A 17,904-nucleotide genomic window follows, 5' to 3' on the forward strand; every position below is an offset into this window, starting at 1 on the left:
CGTGTTGCAAAAAAAACAAACACACCCCCCCCCCCCCCCCCCCCCTAATGTGACAATTTCAATGAGCCAGAAAAAACAAGAACAGATTTATGGTAAAAATGTCTGTATGTGTGCAATTATATCCCCAGCTATTCTTAGTGTAGATGTAATAACAAAAAACATAACTCGAGTAATCACTGGCGTCTGCTGTCTGTCGTAGCTCTTCGTTGAAGGTGATGAGAGCACACACAAAGTAATATGAAAGCAATTAGGGTGTCCAGGCAATCTGCTATTTTTGTTTGTCTTACAGCTCATCTGTAGACTAAGTCATGACAAACTATCCCAAAAATGTGAAGAGCTTTTATAACGCTTGTTGTCTTTGCACAATATAGCAGTGCTACATTACCACAGCAAAATGATGAAAAAATTCTTGCGATGCTTTCCCTGATCTTGTGAGCAAGATGATCCAATATTTAGGCTATAATCTCATATTATTTGCTCTGTTACTCAAGTTTTGTTCTTTGAAAACAGCGCATACCTATCAGGGACCTAAAATATATGTGAGCTCCCCGACAAATCTCAAATACCAAACGCTCCGCAGAGAATTAATCTTTCCAATGACGTTACCTAAACGTCAGTGAAAATGAAGAAGTACAGCTCAGCAGCCATATATGAGGTGGAAAATTTATGTCCTACATAAAACAAAACAAAAAAAGTTTCCGACAGGTACGGTAGTAACAGCATCAGTCTGATATGATGATCTCTGTTACATTCAATGAGGAGGAGAATATTCCTTCTAAAAACTGTTGTAAAGGCATGTTCACCACAAGAACTATAACCATAATAATAACTTTAATGACAACTATACTAGTGTCCACACCAATGGATGATAACATTCTCTTTATTATAAGTGTTCACCACAGTTATGTCACTGTCGCTTAAATGCTCAACTCTTTAAAGCAGGATGGATTTTGATTGGCTGTTTTAATCAGCTGAAAATAATCGATTCCTACAATGTCGTTCCTCTGTGCCGTGATGGTTATAGTTGTGGTCTTTGCTATCTATTTAACCCTTGTTGTGCTGTGCTGAAAATCCTTTACCTAATTCGGTGTTCCCAATCAAACATGACTGACCTTTTAAAAATAGTTTGATCTCTCGTTATGCTATATTTTCTCAAAATCTTGCTCTCAATCTTTTTCTCAACTTGTTTTCATTCGATTAGCACAGATTTTGCATTACATTTGGCAACCGTTTGGTCATAGGCCTCGATGATCTGAGCTTACGCATCTCAGTTTTCGAGTGAAACAGCATTATTAGTGGATAATTCTGGCAATGTTTCATCAAAAACTGAGGTGCATAAGCTTAGATCAAGCCTATGAAATTGATAATCTGTGCTGAAATAAAACAAGTTGATAAAAAAAATTGCATCCAATATTTGGTAATAACAGCAAAACAAGCAATGTTTAAACAATTTTTCAGTCATTTTTGACTGGGAACACCAAGTGTGACAAGGTAAGGAAATAAAAATCCCCAAAATTACCTTTTTTTTATACCCTGTGTACTTTCAGGAAAAAAATATGAGCATCACAACATCAGGGTTAGATTTAGAATGATTTTTAAAACTGTATTCATTGTTATTGGTATATTTAGGTCAGCGCTGTGCTTCACGCTTATTTTTTTCAATTAGGTTTAAAAAATAATGATTATCAGACAAATGGACACTTCATCCCTGTTCCATGTCATGTTGTTGCCTTTTTGTGCCAAAAAACCTTTGTCCTTGACACAGTCTCTGGAGATCTACATGAAATCACTCTTGCTCAGGCTCGTTTCTGTCTCTCATCTTGATTTACAGACTCTGATAACTGATAGCACGTGCATTTCATCTTTTAAAAGCGCCTCCACATATGCATCTCATCTCCCAATGGAAAACAACACATTACAGACCTACATACAGCTTAGCTATCAGATGACACAACTATATGAAACCATTTCATCTGTATTGGTTTAGAATTTTTTTAAATATATATATATATATATATATATATATATATATCAAAACTTTCTGATCTAACGACCCTGCTCTGCTCGGCTGCAGATGTTGACATCCATGGCCCAAGCTGGTCTGTATTATTTTGACGAAAGTATGTTCGGAATGTCCAGTGACTCTATAAAAGTCGCTAGCTGTTTAAACTGCACAGCATCATTAAAATCCCCCCGCCACATCAACGTGAAGTAGTAAAACACGAGGAACTACCAGAGGGACCCTACTCTGAGATTAATGGCAATGTGAGCGCTTATAAAGGAATGTGATGGACTCACACAAAATAAGTCATGAAGTGCTATGACAAGAAAGACAAAGTTAAGCAAAACCTAAACAACTTAACATACATCAAACATCCCTCTTACAGGAAGCACTATACTTATAGATCAGTAAGCTGTACCAAACTGTCACAATAAATAATACTTCTCTGAATTAAAACAGTATTATATCCTATAGTGTAATAAATCAGTGCTGCGATAAGTCATGCTGCCTCAATGCAGGCTGAAAAATTCTGGAACTTTGAAACTAAAAGGTTCATTTCGATTCGCCTTGTCAGAGATGTTTGTTTAACACTAAATCTGCTGTTCCCTTTCTAAAAAGACTACGTCACGGATCCTATCAGGAGGTCCCATCGGCAGTATTTTAAAGGGAGTATTTCTCCTAAATACTGCAGTTTGAAAAGAATCAGTATTTTGCAAATATACAATATTTAAAATATTAAAGAAAACTTTTTTTTTTTTGCGCAGTTGCAGCCACTGAATAACACTGCAGGAAACTCTGCACTGAAAAATCACAATCCAATGTTTTTAGTGTTGCAGCATTCCTGTATTTTGTGATCTGGAACTCTGGCGGGAGTAATCGTATTACTTGACTAACTGCTCTGGTGCTTTTGCTTTTAGGTCGCTGTGGTAATAAATTCTGATGCCCACCTGTAGAGCACAGTTCATCATGCGAACGATATGATCAAACTGCTGGTGGTCCAGGATAGCACGGTTCTGCTGCACGTGGCGGCTGAGCTCTTCGGTCAGGCACTGGCGTGCTGCTTTGCCTTTCAGCGCCCGAAGAGCCGCAGGGAGTGCCTGAAAGAAACAGCAGCGTCAAGACATTACTAAAACATATGCTTTTTAAGTGCTCACCATCCACCTAAACCAGACTGGGCCGCCCTCATCTGGATGCAGAAGCGGTTCGCTTGTATACGCGCATACAAAGGGCGCAATCGCTCTAGCTAAATCCAGCCAGTTGACCTCTGACCCATAGTTAAAATTCCAGAAGGGTTGTTATTGATGAGATTTTGCGTCTAGACGGAGGCAGCACCCTCCGCTCAGGTTTACTCGGGCTGACGGAGTAGAGGTTGTGTGGAGGTGATGTCTTTACTGGCTCAGAGAAGCCATTAAGCTGCAAGCACAACATTTTTACAACTGTAAAGGGATGCAAGCTTGCATTGTATAACCTACAATTTAAACTCAAATGGGTGCAGGTAGCTGGCTACCATTCCAACGCAAACACACAAATGATGGCAGGCTCCAAACATCCTCTGTGAGCAGATTTCCTTTGCTACAGGTATTTAGCCTAAAAAAAATGTTAAGATGCTTTAGACAAACAGCAGTCACGGTTAATGTTAGAATAATATTAGTATTAGTGATAAGGGCAGGGAAATTAGAAGAATATGTGTGACTGTTTGTTCACCCCTTTCCTCCTACGTTTGTACGACTTGCAGCTGGAGAGCTTTGCTTATCGTGCTGCGAATGCCATCACGAATGCATGCTAATCTGCATGCTGTCTTTTTCCAGATGTGCAAGTGAATGTGTGGGTTTAATCCTTCTGTCATCACAGAAATTATTGCATCACCTTCTCTGTCTCCAGAGTCTTGTTGTCGAAGATGAAACCGATGCACGTCCGGACCACCTCCAGTCTACGAGCACTGTTAAAAACCGAGCTGGGCTTGCCCATGATAGACACTGCATAAAAGACAAGAACAGTTAACAATGCATTACAGTGACTTAACCGTGGTTAAGCAGTATTGTAATGCACAACACAAAGTGTTTATACTGTAAACCTCTTAACTGTGATAAAAATCACTATTACACACCATCTCAAGTGGCTTATTGCTATTATAAAAGGTCAAAAGCAAAATAAAAGACATCAGCGTCAATAAGTAACCTCTTTTAAAAAATGATCAAATAGCTCCCTTCAGGATGATACAAGACCCCTGTGCTTCACACCAGGATCCTGATCACCCTTGTTGAGGTTTATTCTGCATTAATCATCAACAGTTCTACATTTTTTTAATTACTTAACAAATAAGTAAATCAGAGGTTTAGAACCTTTTTTTTTGCCAAACCCAAATTTTATAATAATTATCTGTCTTGAACTAAATTAAACTTAACTTCTGTATCATGCTGACCTTAACCAATGTTACCCTGTCTATAAGCGAAGTTTTAAAATAGCTTTATTTTTATTATCTGATAATAATTAGAACAACGTATTTATTCATTTTGATAAAATGAGAGTAATTTGTTAAGTGGTATTATGATAATTACCTTTTTATATGTTTTAAAAAAATTACATGTAATACATTTAAATAATTTTAGTACTGCCCACACATTGCCAGTCAAAAGTTTGAAATATTAAGAACTTTTTTTGGTCTGTTTTTGAAAGTCTGCATTTTATTGGTTAAAAATAGTAATATTGTGAAATATTATTACTGTTTAAAATAACTTTTAAAAAAGAAATGAATAATTTTATTTAGCAGGGATGCATTAAAATACACAAAAGTAACAGTAAACACATATATAATGTTTCTACTGCATGCTGTCTTTTTCCAGATGTGCAAGTGAATGTGTGGGTTTAATCCTTCTGTCATCACAGAAATTATTGCATCACCTTCTCTGTCTCCAGAGTCTTGTTGTCGAAGATGAAACCGATGCACGTCCGGACCACCTCCAGTCTACGAGCACTGTTAAAAACCGAGCTGGGCTTGCCCATGATAGACACTGCATAAAAGACAAGAACAGTTAACAATGCATTACAGTGACTTAACCGTGGTTAAGCAGTATTGTAATGCACAACACAAAGTGTTTATACTGTAAACCTCTTAACTGTGATAAAAATCACTATTACACACCATCTCAAGTGGCTTATTGCTATTATAAAAGGTCAAAAGCAAAATAAAAGACATCAGCGTCAATAAGTAACCTCTTTTAAAAAATGATCAAATAGCTCCCTTCAGGATGATACAAGACCCCTGTGCTTCACACCAGGATCCTGATCACCCTTGTTGAGGTTTATTCTGCATTAATCATCAACAGTTCTACATTTTTTTAATTACTTAACAAATAAGTAAATCAGAGGTTTAGAACCTTTTTTTTTGCCAAACCCAAATTTTATAATAATTATCTGTCTTGAACTAAATTAAACTTAACTTCTGTATCATGCTGACCTTAACCAATGTTACCCTGTCTATAAGCGAAGTTTTAAAATAGCTTTATTTTTATTATCTGATAATAATTAGAACAACGTATTTATTCATTTTGATAAAATGAGAGTAATTTGTTAAGTGGTATTATGATAATTACCTTTTTATATGTTTTAAAAAAATTACATGTAATACATTTAAATAATTTTAGTACTGCCCACACATTGCCAGTCAAAAGTTTGAAATATTAAGAACTTTTTTTGGTCTGTTTTTGAAAGTCTGCATTTTATTGGTTAAAAATAGTAATATTGTGAAATATTATTACTGTTTAAAATAACTTTTAAAAAAGAAATGAATAATTTTATTTAGCAGGGATGCATTAAAATACACAAAAGTAACAGTAAACACATATATAATGTTTCTACTGTTTAATATTTCTATTTCAAATAAATGCTGTTCTTCCGAACATTTGATTCATCAAAGAATCCTGAAAAAATGTATCACAAAAATAAAATAATAATAACTGAGCACCAAATCAGCATATTAGACTGATTTCTGAAGGATCATGTGACACTGAAGACTGGAGTAATGATGATGCTGAAAATTTAGCTTTGCATCACAGGAATAAATATATTTAAAAAGAGAACAGTTTAATTAATAACAATTTCACAAAATTCCTGTTTTACTGTATATTTTAGCAAATAAATGCAGCATTAGTGTGCATAAGAGGTTTCATTCAAAAACAAAAACATCGTAATTACTGCAAACTTTTGATCAGTAGTATATGCACCGCTAGTTAATATAATAATTTCACATAAAGTCACATAGTAATAGTTTCCTCACTCACCCACAGGTGGTCCAGCAGGCACCATACACTTCCTCTCTGGACGGGTACTGATAGGGGCGGTGTGCTGCTTGGCCAGGCCCTCCTGTATCAACTCCTCCACCCTTTCCTCCTCCAACAAGGGAAAGGGCACCACATGCACCCGCAGGTGTGAGCCCTCGGTGGGCCGAGGCACTTTCTGGAAGGCCATGTGGGGGTTTGGGTTCTCCTACAGAATGCATGTCAAAACAACTGTCTAAATTCAGTATTAAGAGCTGCAGCTTAATGGATTTCCATGTAAAAATTGGAAAAAGTTCACCATCAGTCATCCAGAGCATAACTCTATGAGCACTACAACCTCCACTGTGAAAATGTGCTTTTCACAGTCATTCATGCTTTTGTATATTGTGAGTGAAAATTTCCAACACCCGGGATAAACTGAGCAGTATTTGATCCAAAAAGGTGACCCGCTTTCACGTGTGTGTGCGCATCACTTACAAAACATTCATCAAAAGTACTATTCAGTGTAAAGTGTAAAAGCTGTCAGAGTTCACCTTTCAAGAAGCCTTAATAAAATCCATCAAATGTGACAAGGGAGAACTCTTGGCAAAAACAGAAGGTCAACCAGAAGGACAGAGAATACATGCATCAAACAGCAGCCACTAAAGTTCAAGCACCTGAAGGATCTGACATTAGAGATGGCGTCATGTGCTTACGTTTTTGTAAAGTTGCTCGGACAGCTCTCGCAAGCGCTTCTGGAATTTGACCAGGTTCTCCTCTTCCTCCTTAAAGCAGTCTACATCTAAAGCCACCAGCTACAGAACAGAAAGAGAGGAGTTCAATGTAGGAACCCATGAATCTGTGGTTACAATGTGCACAAGAAATCAGTTTTTCCACCTGTAATTGATTTAACATTACCCAGAACAATAGCTGGAATTTCACTCAGCTACACTGAGTCACGCATGTATTATCTTCCTCTTGTGGAATGATGTTACTTAGTAGGAGAGTAAATATTTGCTCTAACAATGATTCGATCCGATTACAGTTGTTTACTTAATACAGTACATGATGAAATAGTCACAAATTTCATTCTGATTCCATCAGAGTTTTTTGGTACAATTCATAATTATAACAAAAAATATTCTGACGACACAAAAAATGGGCTCTGTTTCAGCAACTAGCTGACAGTTTTCGTTGCTGTCTACTGTCTACATGGGTAGCATCCTAACTGAAATAAATCATGTAAGTGACTGATTTGGAACGTTCTATATAGGCAGCAACATGAAGAGCAGAGGAGACATGAATCACTAAGGATTATAGAGGCATCTAACTTCACTTACTCATGCACTACTCTATGCCATTTTGTAGATAAATAGACTTCAAATACACGAATGACGTGAAGTGTGTAATATTAGATATGTACGCAGTAGAGTGGAATGGCACCAGTGTTGGATGCAAAAATAACCTACATATTAGTAAATAGTGCATAGTATATAGTGCGTCATTTGGGACACAACTTATTTATGGTGTTAGCATGTTGCTACATTAACACTGCAATACTCAATTAGGGTGGGCATTTGTCCGGTTTTAGGTTGGAGAGTCTGGTTTTGAAACACCTACCAGCGCAGCCTTGAGCTGCACAATCATTTGTCCTCCTTTTAAGATCATCACTATTTAATACTTTATTCAATGGTGTATAATAAAAAATAGAATTACTTTAAAAAAACCTATGTTTAAGTTATTATTAAGTGAAGTACATTTTAGACACAATATTGACTGTTTTGCTCTATTCCTCCAACAAAATTAGTTCCAAAAAGAGTCTCTGATGAATCTCTGATGTTTTGTTCCTGATGATTCAGAATGATTTAATTCTATGATTCAGTGATCCGTTCATACAGACAGTCATTTGTTTAATTCCTGAATGAATCGGTTGTTTTGAACGAAACGGCTGAATGAATGAATCAATGATGCATTAATTAAGCTAATGACTTGCCTCCACCTACTGGCATTTTAAGTTGCATACTTAAAGCATTTTTTCCAACATTTCATGTTTCTATATTCTATTTTATATTTAAAACAATCTTATGACATTTAACAATGATTATATTACCTATAAAGTGTAATGTAATGGATTATGTTACTAACTACAATTTTTGTGATGTCATTTTGTATCAATAGCGGACTACAATTTGTAGCACTGCATAACTGCATCTCAGTACATTCAGCAGTACACTTTAATCATATTTCAAAGACGATATAATTATGAAATGACATATAAAGAAGTATCTACTTCCGGACTTCCGGAGTGAATCAAAGAACACTTTTAAGTTCAACTGACTGAATTAAATATACATTTAAACTACAACACATTTTCATTTTGCACATAAGTATATTCTTTTAAGGTATATAATATCTGTAATAAGTAGTCTTATATAGCATACTATTTCTTTTTTTGTTTAAGTGTTGTGCTTATATATGAACAAGACTTGATCTTTTTGAAAGAATGATGACATAACCCGAAATGGCTACCTTTTTTGTCACTGTAACAACAATTATTCTTAAATTTGGGATAGTGTGGGTATGCAGCCACTCACAGAAAAGGTGAGATGAACATATACATTTAAATGTATAATATCATACATTTAAAGGGCTAGGGCTATCATGCCCTTATAAAGGTAATACAAATCTGTTTAATTTGGACATCAATTTAAAGGGGGCCAAATATTCTACCTTAATGGAAAAGTTCATTTCTGTCACTGCTTGTAGGTTTGGGATTATTTTTCCAGGTTTGATGTTTTTTTTCTGCTTTCTCCACCATCTTGGACAGACTGTTTGTCGCATTGTATTCTGGGATTGCCTTTCTCACTGCAAATAGCCAAATGTTTCCTACGTTCACAAACAGCCCTTGCATTTGGAGGGCACCCATGAATTATCCATTTCTACACCCCTGTGTTACTTAGTGGGCTCTGATAAAGAAGTACCGCACCTCATCAAACAGATCACAGGCTCTGTATGGAGGTCCCCGTTCAGACACGAATCCCGCAAAGGCCATGCCATCCAACACCTTGGTCAGGAAGTCATTTTCTATCAGGCCCCGCTGGCCCAGGAAGGCAGCCTATCAGGGAAAAGAAGGTCAACGATCAAAGAAAAATCATGGCATCTGCTAAAATTCCACTTCAAACCAGCAGCCAAGTTTAATTCAAATGTTGCAGAGAGATTTTTTTAAACAAAACAACTTCCAGAAGAAACAAAGTCAGACGTCTGTTATCTGCATCACCAGATACATCAAATGAGATGGGCATATGTATATTTTAAACAGATCCCCTGTAGCATCAGCCAGTAAATTAAGGAGCATTTGGCAGGACTCAAGTTGCTCAGTTTCGAGATGTGAAGCATTCTTGTGCTATAATCTGAGCCATGTGGGGTGCTTTATGGGGGTCGTATTGAGACGTTGCCACAGAGACATCGGCCGACACAAACAAAAACAGGTTGGGGGGTGAAATAACACTTGCAAATATAAGTTTGATACTTTTCATATGGCTCATTGCGAGGACAATCCGACGGACCAAAGTGTTTTAAACAAACTAACCGCGATACCATCGGCATGAGCGCTTACGTTTGCACCGAGGCACTTCAAAGCGAAGCATGGATGAGGCAAAGCTCAGTGCTTATCTAGCGAGTTCATTGAGATTATTCTTTCATTCTCTGGCTCTGACCCAAACCCATGGTGTTTATGAAAAGGCAGGTGTTTGTACAAGTGCAAGCTGCCTTGGGTTAAGGTAAGATAAACAATGTTGTATTTCAAACCAGTCAGAGTTGTTTGTACCGTCTGGCAGTCTATATAACATGACATGAGATTAATATTTATTCAGTACGTCCTCCTAAGAAGTTCATATTTACGAGTTGGGTAGTCGTAATCATGATGTCAGGTGTGTTCAAATCATTTTGTTCGTAGCAAGATTTTTGGTATTTTCATGGTTTTTCCAATCCTATGCTCGAAAACGCTAGTTCCTATTCACTAATGAGTGACTAATGGTTATCTCCTTTTTTGTTCCACAGAATAAATTCAATACATTTTCAAATACATAAAATATTAGTATCATACTGTATATCTGCCTACAGACCCCTGCTGAACTCTTCCAGACCTCTCACTGAAAACCCTGGACATAATTAGCAAGAAGATCCTTCTCGAACAGTCATTATGCAAGCACTTGAGTTTACTGGACTGATCTGGCATGATGACAGTAATTGCTCCTAATCGCTCGTGGGCTGATGGGCCCGATTACTCTGCAAACGGGGTTTAACATCATAAAGCTGCAGATCAGCGCCCTGCTCTCACCTTATGAAAGTGAATCACAGGTTCGGAATGGATGCGAATGAGTTGCAGACAGGACCTGTAGCCCTGTAAGAGTTGTGCAAACAAGTGCAGGAAGACCGCCCTCACCTCCTTATCCTGTCAAAAACAAGAAAGCCAGAATAGAAGCGACTGTGAGACATTCCAGATAAACGTACGAGAATGGAATGAGTCAGAGTGAAAATTTTCTCGCCTCAAAATAAACTGTGTACGTGATGGGAGTTCGAAATGAACAGATTTTTCAGCCCCCTGAAGACCCAGTAAGAGACTCCCATGTCGGCCACATGAGTGTCAGCCACACATTCCGCAAAATTCACATGTAACCTTGCAAGATTGTAAAAGCGAAAATAGACAAACCAGGCTCTTACCAGCAGTTTGAGGTTGGATGGAGCAGAACGAGGGGGTGGGAAGGCATTATCTGCTCCTTCCAGATCTGGGTGCAAAACCTGAAGACAAAGAAGGTATTTACAGTGAGGAAATATCCTGCTATCTGAGGGAATGAGACAAATGGTGCAAATATAGCTTATGGAATGTCTCCAGTCAGAATCAGCTTTCAATGCTATGTAAAAAAAACATCACTTTATTACGGTGCAAGAGGTTATGTATATGTTGAAAGTGCAGATTAGCTACTGAAGAAAGATTATGAAATATGACGATTAAAGGCGATGTGTGAAGAATTTCACCATTGGTGAAAGCAAATTGAAATAGCTAGTATTTTTCAATTAAATTTAAATGGCAATTCCTCTGCAAACCTTGCTTATGGAATGTCTCCAGTCAGAATCAGCTTTCAATGCTATGTAAAAAAAAACATCACTTTATTACGGTGCAAGAGGTTATGTATATGTTGAAAGTGCAGATTAGCTACTGAAGAAAGATTATGAAATATGACGATTAAAGGCGATGTGTGAAGAATTTCACCATTGGTGAAAGCAAATTGAAATAGCTAGTATTTTTCAATTCAATTTAAATGGCAATTCCTCTGCAAACCTGGCCACCAAGATATTAAGGTGTTGTGGGTTGTTACCAGGGCACTGATATGTGCTTACTAGAGTTCAAGAAGGTTTCTAGGTGCTTGTTTATTGGCCCAAATCAAAAGAGCCCAGTCTCAAGTATCTATGGCTCATATCATTGCTGTCAGGAGAAAAACACACATCTCCAAAAAAATTAATTTCTCAAGAGCATGGAAAAGTTTTTTTCTTCTTCTCATAAACAACCTTACCAAATGAATAAAAACAATATAATTTGTCCCTTTTGGCATAATAGAATTCTATCATTACACATCTTTTAGACATTTTAATTCGACTATCGATTGTTTGAGAGTTTATTTTTGAATACAATCTGATCTTTCACTTACTATTTTAGCTCAAAATCAGTTTGAGATATGGGTTCTGGGTGCAGTGCGTGAACTACAGTCTATAGTTTAGACAGCCCGACAGCTAAGGAAACCAGAACATAAATGGTTTTGACACTCACTTTTCAAGGCCAATGGAGATATTAGTTACATAAATGACCTGATTAAACATCCTTTCAATGGAATTTCAACGCACAGTTAAAACAGTAAAAAGAGTGTGAATTCCATTTGTGGTAAAAGTCAATATTACCAAAAATAGAGGTGAGTGTTTTTCACTGGATTATTATATATGCAAGTCTTATATCGTATAATCTTAAAAAAAGTAAAAGCTCCCCCCTCGATGTCTTTAAGATTAACTCAGGTCCAAAGCACAGTGGTGTAGGACAGGTGAAGCTTTTACTGTATATTTAGGGTTAGGAGTTTGCTCAAATGTTAAAAAAGTATTTTACTATACTATATATATATATATTTTGTTTATTACAAATGTTTAAAATAATACTTTTAAAAAACATATGCATGCAATGTCTACTTAAATGCAACCCAAGTTGCACACTACAGTAAATAAATTACATGACACTATAATGTGTGTGTACATATATTTTTTTTTACCATGGACAGTGCTTTTTGAGTATTGTGCAACAGGGGTTCTGGGAGCTGGGATAGGTGTATACACTCTGGTACTTTAATTGTTCCTCCGTCAAGGTCAGCAATGATCACATCGAGCTGTAAACAGAAACCAAAACCCAATCAGAAATTACCGAATGAGTCATGGAACAACGTTACCAGAATCTGACCACCTGTTTTAAGGCAGATTGAAAAATGTCTTTCTGTAAGGCCTTGAGCTCACCAGCTCTTGGATCTCGCTCTGGAACATGGAGTGCACTCCTATGATAAAGGGCGTAGGCGAGCTCAACACCTCCAGCAGTCGAGATGGGAGGACGGGAATGTAGGGGTAGCTGTGGTCCAAATCAGAGTTAGGCAACCACCATCATCATCATGTCAAGCAATCAGCAGATGTTAACATCAGACTTTTCTCAATAGATACTGAGCACAAAAATAGTACATACTGTTGCAAAAGACTCTAAAAATAGAACGATTTGAAAAATTACACACTTATCATTTCTGAAGAGGACACATTAATTCAAGCTTTTCTTGGCGCATTTGAGTTGTCCTAGTTTTTATGCAATGCACTTAGATTGAACTAGATTTGCTAATAATGTAACTAATGAAATAAGATGCTCTTATCAAGGCAACTTAAGGTCAATTATTCTGGGTATATCAGTAACAGTCGACGTTGACCCACCTGTACTTAAGAGGAAACATGAGGGACTCTAAGGCACGGCAGGCCTCCCCAAGTCTCTGATAGCTGGAAGAGTGGAACAAAACCTTGTGCTCTGTCAGAACCGCACAGAAGAGACTAAGAACATTCTGGATCCCTGGAACACATAAAAATCACGCAAATGCACAATTACTAATGTCATTTTTGATCTGCAAAATTTAGTTCAAATATATTCAAACGCCTTTTCTGAAAACATGAGAGGTTATAACTAGGGCTAGATATTGTCTACAACGTCACAATATGATATTTATCACAAGTCACACATCACAATACTCACTTACACTGTGATATATCGTAAACCATCATATTAACATTATTAGATCTCGACTGTCACTGCTTAATTTTTTGTACCATTTAAACTGACATCCATTCAAGCAAAAAAACTAAAAAAAGCCATAATTTTTTACTAAAGAAAATTTAAGATTAATTTTTATAATGAATATAAAAATCTTGACTGTTAATGTTTAAAAAAAACTTATTTTTTACTGTTTAAATGTAATAAATGTAAACATTTAATGAAATAAAAACTTTACACATATTGAGGACAAGCAAAAGGCAATCATCTTTACTAAACAAAATTAAAGATTAATTTTATAGTGAGTATAAAACAAAGAGCTGGATAAGAGAAAAGTAACAGATCTTGATTGGTACCACTTTACTAAATAATTAATTAAAGATCAAAAACTGTTTGTATATATATATATAATTATTATTTTTTTTTTCAAAGAATTGAAATAAAATAGATGCTCCACCATAGCATAGATGTTCCTTCCAAACATGTTTGCTAACTAGTCCATTAAAAATGTTGTAGGTTAATAATAATAATTTCTTATTATTTTATTGCTGCACTGTTAATCTTGTTTTTTGGCCAACTGCTATAATGGACTGTGTTTTTAGGAGGATTTTTAAACTAATCTACAAGTAAAATAATAAAGCAGGCAGCTGTAAAATAACCAAGATAGTTTAGAAGCCACTGGTTCTTATCGGTGCTCAAACTGGGATCTGTAAAAATCTGGGCTTGTTTCCGTTCTTTTACGTAATTCCATCAGTGCATCTGGTGCTAAATCAACACCAAGAATGCATGCAAATAAACAACGCTATCAGCGGGTGCGATTCATTTGCATATCTGTCTTTATCACGAAGATGCAAAAAAGCCTAGAGAATGGCAAATATGTAATGGAGACATAAATTATACAGCAAACTCCTCAACGGGAGTCAGAGAAGAGAGCGAGAGATAAAAGTTTACAGTTCCTGTTTTTGTTTGTCATCAACATACCACTGAGGCTATTAATCACACGCTCAGCAGAAACAGAGATAGCCAGCTATTAACAGACGTATCCGCAGCGCTGCCGGGGTCAATGTTCCCATTATGTCTGTGTCAAACTGACATATGCTCCAATAAACAGGAACAAGATATGAAAATTCACACTGTCTGTCCTGTTGACCAAATACCAGAATCCAACAATAAGCAAAGAGAGGATGAAATGTTTAGGAACATGAAGACAATTGCATACTTGTCATTCCATTCGACCCATTTTAGAAATGCAATAAGAAATGTAAATGTGTGACATGAATCGTCACGGCCTGAGTGGTTTCTAGCATTTGCTAGGGTCCTACAGGTATGACAAGCTGCTCCTAAACGTTCCTTGGAATCTCAGTGTCGTCTTCTGTCCCAAAAATAAAACGACACATTTCATAATCTTGCTTGCGAGGCATCCAGTAAAACTCTTCCTGACCATGTGACATTTAATTATCTGTTGGAACGGCTACACATTTCTGACCAATGCACAGAAAGGGACAGAAAAAGCTGCAAGCAATAAACACTGAGCCTTATGATGGCAAAAATGCTATTTTTTCTTGATTTCTCATGGTGAGAGACAGGTAGGGTGACACATTCTGGAATGAAGCAAATGACTATCTTCAGGAATGTGTCACTGTATCAGTGACGCGATTCATTAAAAAACAGAATTATTCAAGAACGAAAGACCACTGTGTTGATCAGATCAACAATTATTATTTTTTAATTATATGTCATTGGATAAAGTATAAAATATGATTTTGAAATGTAGACAAATGAGCATCTGGCTTAATGGACATGGTATTTAAAGGGATAGTTCACCCAAAAATAAACATTTGGTCACCATTTACTACTATCATTTACTTAGCCTCCAAACCTGTATTCATTTCTTTCAGCTGTTGATATTTTGAGGAACGTTGGTAACCAAACAGTTGACGGTAGCCATTGACTTTCAATTGACTTTTTATTTAAAGGGAAAGTACACCCAAAAATGAAAATTCTCTCATCATTTACTGACCCTCAAGTTGTTGCAAAAAGAATGTTGGTAACCAAACAGTTGACGGTAGCCATTGACTTTCACATTATTTTTTTCCATACTATTTCCTCTTGAAGCCTGTAAACGGACATCATCGTCAATGACTTTATCCACATTTCCTTTGTCTCAGAGTGAGGCCTGAAGAATGGCCTGTCTCTGTGGCCATCTGTGTAGTTTTAGGTTGTTTTAATCAATTTATTTATTAATTTTATACAATTAGATAAAGTACAAAATAGTAATGATAGGTAAACAAATGAGCTTCTGGCTCAAGGCTGCAGCGGCTTGATGGACATGGTATTTAAAGGGAAAGTACACCCAAAAATGAAAATTCTCTCATCATTTACTGACCCTCAAGTTGTTGCAAAAAGAATGTTGGAAACCAAACAGTTGACGGTAGCCATTGACTTCCATAGTATTTTTTTCCATACTATGGAAGTCAATGGCTACCGTCAACTGTTTGGTTTCCAACATTCTTTTTGCAACAACTTGAGGGTCAGTAAATGATGAGAGAATTTTCATTTTTGGGTGTACTTTCCCTTTAAATACCATGTCCATCAAGCCGCTGCAGCCTTGAGCCAGAAGCTCATTTGTTTACCTATCATTACTATTTTGTACTTTATCTAATTGTATAAAATTAATAAATAAATTGATTAAAACAACCTAAAACTACACAGATGGCCACAGAGACAGGCCATTCTTCAGGCCTCACTCTGAGACAAAGGAAATGTGGATAAAGTCATTGACGATGATGTCCGTTTACAGGCTTCAAGAGGAAACAAGCAACTATATGTTGACAGACAAGTGTTCCTGTTTTCCTTTTGATGCTTCTGTGGAGCACCTGACGCTGAGTGTGATGTTCAAGATGTTATTGCCACATAATGGATGAAACAAGTGAATGGCAGACAAGAACAACATTTGAGAACACAGCTTTTTACAGGTCGCTAATGTTGACTTAACCCATCTGAAAATACAGTCTAACCAAGGACGAGCTCTGAGCCAGATAGGCCTGATCATTGATAAATCTGTTGTTGATTCACAGAGGAGAACAATGGAGAGGAGGTAGAGCATAAATTATACAAAGAAGTTCAAGATGACATTTTTATTAGCTCATGTAGGTCAGCATGTTGCTGGGATATTACAGGCTTGGGTAACCTTAAGATCAGTCCCAGAAGTGCTGCGTATCTGGGAGGATGAGACATTGACATGAAGCTCTTATCAGAGACCATGCACACAGAATGGTATTTGGGATGGTGTTTTCTTCTCTGTTGGGTCAAAGACTATGGCTGCCTTACAAACCCACTTGTGAACTTTCCAATGCAGGACAAAGAGCGGGCACTAATGAACTTGACATGCATCCAGGAAGATTGGTTTGTTTCTCACAGAACCTCTTGAGACATCTTGGAAAGCATGAGTTTTTTGCTTGAATGTAATTTGAGAAAAAGCAGAATTTCCAGTAAAACTGATAATCGCTTATTATATATATTATTATATATTAAAATACTAAACTGTCATTCAAAAGTTTGAGATCATTACGTTTAAAAAAAAAGTATTTAAATTGATCAAAAGTGACAGTAAAGACATCTATAATGTTTTTCAAATTTCTATTTCAAACAAATGCTGTTCTTGCGAACTTTCTATTCACGGAAGAATCCTGAAAAATAATGTATCACCGTTTCTACAAAATATTAAGCAGCAAAACTGTTATCAACATTGATAATAATGTTGAAACTCAGCATTTTAGACTGATTTCTGCAGGATCATGTGGCACTGAAGACTGAAGAAGTAATAATGCTGAAACCTCAGCTTTGCATCACAGGAATAAATTAGATTTTAAAATATATTAAAATGGAAAAAAATATTTGAAATAGTAATAATGTTTCATAATATTAATATTTTACAGTATGTTTGGTATAAAAATGCAGACTTCTTCAAAAACATAAGAAAATCTTAATGACCACAAATGTTTGAATGGTGGTGTATGTACAATATGTACAGTGGTGTGAAAAAGTGTTGGCCCCCTTCCTGATTTCTTATTTTTTTGCATGTTTGTCACACTTTAATGTTTCAGATCATCAAACAAATTTAAATATTAGTCAAAGATAACACAAGTAAACACAACATGCAGATTTTAAATGAAGGTTTTTTTATTAAGGGAAAACAAAATCCAAAACTACATGGCCCTGTGTGAAAAAGTGTTTGCCCCCTAAACCTAATAACTGGTTGGGCCACCCTTAGCAGCAACAACTGCAATCAAGCGTTGGCGATAACT

General features: G+C 36.5%; 1 protein-coding gene across 1 annotated transcript in view; it reads right to left on the reverse strand.

The window, feature by feature from the left end:
- LOC107584719 (myotubularin-related protein 13-like) overlaps positions 1-17,904 on the reverse strand; it is an 86,990-nt gene that overhangs the window by 59,786 nt on the left and 9,300 nt on the right. Inside the window, exons 4-13 of the mRNA XM_016271435.1 lie at positions 13,267-13,399; positions 12,811-12,919; positions 12,573-12,686; positions 10,981-11,058; positions 10,598-10,711; positions 9,245-9,373; positions 6,975-7,073; positions 6,283-6,487; positions 4,904-5,013; positions 2,950-3,099 (exon numbers count right to left, since the gene is read on the reverse strand). Of these exons, the coding sequence (XP_016126921.1) occupies positions 2,950-3,099; positions 4,904-5,013; positions 6,283-6,487; positions 6,975-7,073; positions 9,245-9,373; positions 10,598-10,711; positions 10,981-11,058; positions 12,573-12,686; positions 12,811-12,919; positions 13,267-13,399 (1,241 nt within the window). The remainder of the gene's footprint in view (positions 1-2,949; positions 3,100-4,903; positions 5,014-6,282; positions 6,488-6,974; positions 7,074-9,244; positions 9,374-10,597; positions 10,712-10,980; positions 11,059-12,572; positions 12,687-12,810; positions 12,920-13,266; positions 13,400-17,904) is intronic.

The sequence above is a fragment of the Sinocyclocheilus grahami genome, unplaced genomic scaffold (assembly GCF_001515645.1).
Source record: "Sinocyclocheilus grahami isolate Dianchi unplaced genomic scaffold, SAMN03320097.WGS_v1.1 scaffold62.1, whole genome shotgun sequence".
Lineage (NCBI taxonomy): Eukaryota > Metazoa > Chordata > Actinopteri > Cypriniformes > Cyprinidae > Sinocyclocheilus > Sinocyclocheilus grahami.